Here is an 8,498-nt window from a genome sequence, read left to right on the forward strand (position 1 = left end):
TTCATTATTATTATCAAAACCATATAAAGTGCTTGCTGATTCAGAAATTCACAAAAGGCCTTCTATCTGTAACACTATTGCTGGTTTTAGTCATAGTATACAACAATGTTGTATACTATGATATCATTAAGAAGGAATTTACCAGGGAACGCGGAATCGCACGTAGACGAGGTCACAAATGCCACATTTCGTATTGGGAATGGGGGGGAGGGGGGGGGACACAGAATCGCCATCTTATTTCTCCGGAAGAACGGAGAATACAAATTCATTTCGTAGGACAAAAAGCGTAATGTAGGCATTCTACACAAACAAAGCTAAAATATAATGCCTCTCTACTCCTTACCATCCACTATTGTTACTGAGGCCACATTGAATGTTATACTGTGACCTTCAGTGGGAAATATTTTTAACTGATTTACAACAGACTTTTGATACAAATAGTCAACGATGAAATGTGATTTTGGTTCTCGATTTTACACAACAGTGGTGAACAATAGTCAACATTCAACATTATGAAATCATTATAAAGAATTTCATAATTACCTTAGACCTGCTAGCAAAAGATACCATGACCTTTATGATATAAAATAATGAATGCCTGTTTATGATTAAAATAAACACACACGCACACACTCACTCTCTCTCTCTCACACACACACACACACACTTACTCTATCTACATTCTCCCAAAACTGCATATCATTATCATCTTAGATCTCTGACTACAAAGCAAGAGGAAGAGATATTAAAGGCGCACGTGTGTGTGGCTCCCTTCTTTGGAGCAACGTAAGAACCGGGATCTCACTCTCAACACATGGTGGGGGCGAATGCAATACGAAAACTGCATGGAGCTTGAGATGGTCTCGACTTATTAATCTTTTCAACCTCATCATTGTCATTGTTGTTTTTGTCATTTTTATGTTATATTTGCTGTTGTTATTATAATTATTTTCATTTATCTTTTTCTATTATTTATTTATTACCACATTATTTATTATTAATTATATATCTTTATATATATATTATTATGACTTTTATATAAATCATACATGTATTATTAATCTTCTAGTTTTTTATTACCTCTTCTATTACATACATTAATATTATTATTCTTTCTTGTTTTATTTATATTTCTTATAATTAAACATCATTCCTTTAACATCAAATAATCTTTTTGTTTACCTTTATATTACATATTATTATTCTTTCCATTATTAAATTATTTCTCATGACATTATAATCTCCACTTATTTTCATTATTAATCTTATCTCTTTGTTTATCTTTTTTAACATTTTTTTATTTGAACATTGATTGCATATTTATAAATATTTTATCTTCGTTTTTACATTAATATTTAAAATTTTATTTGCAATTGCGTTTCTGTTAAATAATTTATTTTTATCTATTATAAATCTATATGTATTTATTTTATTTTATAACATTTTATAATTATAAATGCATATAGTATATTATTATGTATATATGTATTGCATATTTATTATTTAATGCATATTGATATAATATATTATAAATCTTATTATTAGTATAAACTATTGTATAATTTATTTTATAATCATATATGTTTATTATAAATGCATATATGTATATTGTTTTGTATAAATGCATATATTATATATGTATATTATAATGCATATATGTATATATGTTATTGATAATGTATATGTATATATGTATATATGTAAAATGCATATATGTATATATGTATATATGTATAAATGCATATATGTATATATGTATATATGTATAAATGCATATATGTATATATGTATATATGTATAGATGCATATATGTTATATATGTATATCATGTATAAATGCATATATGTATATATGTATATTATTGTATAAATGCATATATGTATATGTTATATATATTTGTATAAATGTAAGCATATATGTATATATGTATATATGTATAAATGCATATATGTATATATGTATATATGTATAAATGCATATATGTATATATGTATATATGTATAAATGCATATATGTATATATGTATATATGTATAAATGCATATATGTATATATGTATATATGTATAAATGCATAATATGTATATATGGTATATATGTATAAATGCATATATGTATATATGTATATATGTATAAATGCATATATGTATATATGTATATATGTATAAATGCATATATGTATATATGTATATATGTATAAATGATTATGTATATATGTATATATGTATAATGCAAATGTATATGTATATGTAAATATATGTATATGATAGTATAAATGCATATATGTATATGTATATATGTATAATGCATATATGTGTATATATATATGCATATATCTAAATGCATATATGTATATATGTATATATGTATAAAAATGCATATATATGTATATATGTATAAATGCATATATGTATATATGTATATATGTATAAATGTATATATGTATATATGTATATATGTATAAATGCATATATGTATATATGTATATATGTATAAATGGATATATGTATATATGTATATATGTATAAATTTGTATATATGTAATATGTAAAATGTATAGTATTTGTATATATGTATAATGCATATATGTATATATGTATATATGCATAAATGCATATATGTATATATGTATATATGCATAAATGCATATATGTATATATGTATATATGCATAAATGCATATATGTATATATGTATATATGTATAAATGCATATATGTATATATGTATATATGTATATATGCATATATGTATGTAATAACTATAGATATATGTATATATGTATATATGCATATATGTATATATGTATATATGTATATATGCATATATGTATATATGTATATATGTATAAATGCATATATGTATATATGTATAAATGTATGTATGTATATATGTATAAATGCATATATGTATATATGTATATATGTATATATGTATAAATGCATATATGTATATATGCATATATGTATATATGTATATATGTATATATATGTATATATGTATAAATGCATATATGTATATATGTATATATGTATATATGTATATATGTATATATGTATATATGTATATATGTATATATGTATATATGTATATATGTATATATGTATATAAGGCTGCGGTGGTCGAATGGTTAGAGCGTCGGACTCAAGACTGTCACGACGGCAATCTGAGTTCGAGGGTTCGAGTCACCGACCGCCGCGTTGTTTCCCTTGGGCAAGGAACTTCACCTCGATTGCCTGCCTAGCCACTGGGTGGCCAAGCCAGCTCAAGTCAGTGCTGGTCCCAAGCCCGGATAAAATAAGAGAGAATGTTACCTAAAAAGGTAACACCAGCACTCTCCGTGGAAAGGAACTGGGGACCCTACCACGTACTCACTCCAAGAGCATCACAACGTGAAAACTGCAATTGAGTATCATGCTGTGACCACGGCGGCTCAGACATGAACCTACCGTTAAATGATGATGATGATATATGTATATATGTATATATGTATATATGTATATATGTATATATGTATATATGTATATATGTATATATGTATATATGTATATATGTATATATGTATATATGTATATATGTATATATGTATATATATATATATACATATATATATATATATATATATATATATATATATATATATATATATATATATATATAGTGGCATTTGCTTTATCCACATACGCACATATATATACCACATTATGGTAAATGCCTTATAATCGGTGACATTTGTTTTATAAAATAGGCAGTCGAATTCTACAGAAAGTTTTAATTACGCAGTGAGATATACCTGATTCCCAAAGACACGATCGTTTAAGCTGTTACCCAATATTGCTGTCAGGTCACACTTAATATATTTTGGACTGCAGCTCACACTTACATCAATTCCAACCGTAGTAACCAGGCATCACACAATGGCATGTTCAATTGCACTCTTTGTAGCTATTATAGCTCTTATCATGTGTTTCCTGGTTGTCGGATTAATTGTCATGGCTTCTCGACTGTGTAAAAAGGTGAGTACAAGTTTGTCTTTGAATAATGTAATCAGCAATTTTACTGTGGGATACCTTTTCCTAATACAACAGTCTTATACTTTTATTTATCTTTTTTTTCATCTAACAGCAGCAACGTAAGAAATGTCCTCGAGTGGTGATTTCGTTTCGGCCTCAGCCTGGATCCTCCTCGATCTTAAATTCTCCCTTTCGGCCTCCTACCAGTGGACCGCCTTACACGGCTACCACTTTACCGCTAAAAGAAGCAAAGTACAACGTTCCCCTACGTCTATGTCCCACGCCAGGCATTCAATTTGATGGCTATTCGACTCGAACTGGCCCTAAATCTTTTTGTATGTCGTGGGTTTAGGTTATGTGGACCTAGTACAGTGTGAGGCTTTAATAAACAGTATTCACTATATCAAGTTCCGGTTATTCATCCTTTGATGATGTTTCCTAATGTCGAACACAACAGTAGTATATTGTCCTGATATACTCCAGGATACTCTTTCTCAGGACTGTGCCATTTGTGGATGCATGGTTACTGTTGTCTAATGTCATTTTCTTTAGTTCAGATGAAAGTAGGAACTGTTTAAATTTAGGGATAATATTTACGTACATTTAATTATTTGATTGATAAGAAATCCGGTTGAGCTTTCAGAATATGAACTGAGTCTTGCTCCGCTATCATTCCATAAAAATTGCAAAGAAAGATTAGGAATATTTTCATCCGGCGGTTGAATCTTTTCCCTTTTCCGTATATTAATTTATAATAAAACGTAACCTGAAGATATCCTCAGAAGAATTGGGATTGCTAAAACAGCCTTCAAATCAAATATCCTAAACTCCAGTCATCAATATGCAAACAAAAATCAGATCTCTGAAATGCTATGTCTGGAGCACACTCTGTGGTTGTGAAACTTGGACAATCAGCAAAGCAATGGAGAAAGGATTAATTGCTACAGAAATGTGGTTTCTGAGACGGATGCTAATGACATGGATGAAAAAGGTTAGCAATGAAGAGGTCTTAAGAAAAGCACGAACGACAATTTTTTGTTATGAGGAAGAAAGCATTAGAGTATCAGGCCATCACTGGAAGGGTACCAAAGCAAGGGGGCGACAACGGCTGCTCTACACCAAGTTACTGGCAGACAGGGTGAATTTGAGACTTGTTTAGATGATTCAACTGACAGACCATCGTTAAAGATACCATACTGTGACAGCCAATGTCAAAATCTGACAAGGCACCCATCGACGACGACGAACCTTAAGAAATCCCAGTGAACCTTTTTTGACGAATAGAAAATAAGGCAACTTTTTTCATTTCATAAACAGAGCAAAAGCATAAGGGTTTTAAAATTTATATGACTAACAATTCGAACTCAGTGTTGAGGTTTCGAAATGTCTTATTCACACAATTCGAAAATTATAAGGAGAATTATTAATGTTAACAATACGCATGTGGTTGTGTCTTTCTCCTGGACATTAGAAGATTGCTCCACACAATTTTCAAATGATTTTGTGGTGTGGCAGTCCAAATAACAGCGGTCCGTTTAGCGTAGATGTTCGACGGCAGAGTTCACTTGCCTTATGGCGTTCTGTTGCCTGACACCCCTTTTTACTGACAGTTGGATGCATTAGTTGCTTCAAATGGAGATGCTAGATGCTAGCAAACCCAAACATGACAGTACGATCGATGTGAGCGAGTGCCTTCCGTGGTAAGTGGTACGTTTCAGCCACCTATCTATTAATGAGATGGCGTAATAAATACAGTCAGCCAGATAGTAGATACATGGGATGTACCGCATTCCCAAATCAACGATCGTTTGAGTTACCCAATACTGAAGTCAGGTCACATTTAGTATATTTTGGACTGCAGCTCATACACAGACCAATCGTGGCAGTGACAGTCATCAGATAATGGCATGTTCAGTTGCACTATTTGTAGTTATTATAATTCTTGTCATGTGTTTCCTGGTTGGCGGACTAACTGTCATGGCTTTTCGCATGTGTAAAAAGGTAAGTACAAGTGTGTATTTTCAATAATATGATCAGGAATTTTATTGTGGGTAAGCATTTTCCTGATACCATGTTAATAACTTCTGTTATCATCTTACAGCAGCAACGTAAGAAATGTCCTCGACTGGTGGTAACGTTTCGGCATCAACCTGGATCCTCTTCAGTCTTAAATTCTTCCTTTCATCCATCAACCAGTGGACCGCCCTACAGGGCTACCACCTTACCGCTAAGAACGACAAAGTACAATGTTCCCCTACGTCTGTGTCCTACGTCAGGCCCTCAGTTTGATGGTTTTTCGACCCGAACTCTCTTCGCTGAGAAAGTTTCTTCTCATCTAGGGATACTTAAGCATGGCCGTAAAACTGAGTCTAAATCTTTTGATATGTCGTGGGTTTAGGTTATGTAGACCTAGTACAGTGTAAGTTTTTAATAAACAGTATTCAGGAAACTGAAGTTCCAGTACTTAACACTTCATACTTATGCACATACTGTTACTTAATGTAGTATATAAATCGTTTAATACAATTCCAGACTTGTGTATAAATAAAAAAATACATGGAATATTGAATGAAAACTCAGTCTCTTATATTTAGAGACTAGTGGATAATGCGCACAAAATAAAAAGGGCGACAGTATATTGTCCTGAAGCACTCCAGTGCAGTGCAGTTTCTCAGGAGTGCCCTCCTCTTCTGGGACAGGACAGGATATGTTTACGTACTGTAGCTTGAGACAATGCCGTTTTCTTTAATTAAGGTGAAAATAGAAACTGAGGGAAACTTATCCAGTTTAAAAAAAAACACATTTCGATTATGCTGAAACTGGAAAGAAATGGAAATATTCTACTTCCGTTTTTAATTCACACCGACAGTAAAACACTAAGAATAGGCAAACCATTGAATCTGTGACTAACATTATAAAATAATGGTTAGCGGAGGATTCGAAACGACTTACTCCCAGGTGATTCTGACGGACAAATTTTATTTTACGAGTATTAAACGTTTCAAGGTTAATTCATTATTTCGACAATTAATGGATGAACAATGGATGCATTTACAGTCGACGATTTCATAAATCTTTGGTGTTTTTCCTGTATAGCAGACGAATTGGTGGGCTTCCCAACGTTGTACGTTTAATGGCATAAGGAGAATTGTTGATGGTGGATGGATGACTAACTTCGTAGCCTTACTTACCCCCATTTTCTATAGATTTACCGTCTGTTTATATATATATATATATATATATATATATATATATATATATATATATATATATATATATATATATACATATATACATATATACATATATATATATATATATATATATATATATATATATATATATATATATACATATACATATATACATATATATATATATATATAGCGTGTAAAGCTAAAAAAAAAACTTTTGTTTTCAATCCATGAAGAAAAAGCATAAAATGGTTAGCCAAATTCTTGAGACTGTGTGTGGAGGTTTCGAAACGCTTTTATTCGAATATTTCATACTTGTGTACGGTTTTTTTATAAGTAATATATAAATATAATGTGTTTACAATCGCTTACGTCACAAAATATTTACCGACTTTCCCTACTGCAGACGAATTTCGGGGAAGACTGCTATGGCCTACTATGCTAGGCTTCCTTCAGGTACGCATGTTTACCTGCGCAAAAATTATAAACAGAATTGTTAAATGTTATCAGTGTGCAGACGGATGTGCCTTTCTCCTGAACTTCAGAAGATTACTTCACACAATTTAAAAAGGATTTTGTGATGCGACAACCTAAGTAACGGTGTGAGATTCTGCGCAGACGTTCGACGCCAGAGTTCACCTACCTACAGAAGGTTGGGTGCCGTTTCTTCATAATGTATGCTTTAAGTATAACTGATATGTACAACCAGATAGTGGATGGTGGATCTTCTTTTGAAGATGTGTGTGAAAGATGGCTAATTTGACATTCATCTACGGGAGTTCATTGGCGTAACTAATAGTGGAGCAATGGCAGCGACCGCTACCCCCTCCCCGATTGAATATCCTTTGGTGTAGGGTTTAGTTTCCTATATTGATTAAGTTATTTTCTTTTTCTCATTATTTCCCCCCAAATCATTGTTTGTCCCAAAAGTGCAGCATTTTATGGTTATATTTAGAGTACCAAGTCATTATATATCTTGCTTACCCATCAAGTTTTAATCACAATATTTAATCGACGAGTAAAAAATTAAAAGTGGTATGTCACAGAGCCGTTTTTATGTGCTCGCCCCCCTCTACTTTAGAAGCACGACCAGATGATCATGTTTCCGTAATTCCACAATTAATAATAGTGAATCTATAACTTAGTATCAATGAGATTAAAGAATAAAATCACTGGTTTGCAATCACTTGCATTCAAACCACACTAAAAAAGTAGACCCTATAAATTCTTGGTTATGTTTTGTAGAAATCTCTGCAGTCGATTTTCAACGTGACAAGACCATACAGGAGATGATT

The 8,498-nt window shown here is 31.5% G+C and overlaps 2 protein-coding genes across 2 annotated transcripts; both read left to right on the forward strand.

Annotated features, from left to right (window-relative positions):
* The first annotated feature begins 3,913 nt into the window (after positions 1–3,913).
* On the forward strand, positions 3,914–5,262 carry LOC119583268. Its single transcript, XM_037931739.1, has 5 exons — positions 3,914–4,012; positions 4,122–4,351; positions 4,508–4,572; positions 4,843–5,000; positions 5,215–5,262. Exons 1-5 carry the CDS (start codon positions 3,914–3,916, stop codon positions 5,260–5,262), a joined length of 600 nt encoding a protein of 199 aa, XP_037787667.1.
* A 649-nt stretch (positions 5,263–5,911) lies between these two features.
* On the forward strand, positions 5,912–6,407 carry LOC119583949. The gene is made up of 2 exons (XM_037932658.1): positions 5,912–6,010; positions 6,111–6,407. Exons 1-2 carry the CDS (start codon positions 5,912–5,914, stop codon positions 6,405–6,407), a joined length of 396 nt encoding a protein of 131 aa, XP_037788586.1.
* Positions 6,408–8,498: the final 2,091 nt, after the last annotated feature.

This window comes from Penaeus monodon, chromosome 17, assembly GCF_015228065.2.
Source record: "Penaeus monodon isolate SGIC_2016 chromosome 17, NSTDA_Pmon_1, whole genome shotgun sequence".
NCBI lineage: Eukaryota > Metazoa > Arthropoda > Malacostraca > Decapoda > Penaeidae > Penaeus > Penaeus monodon.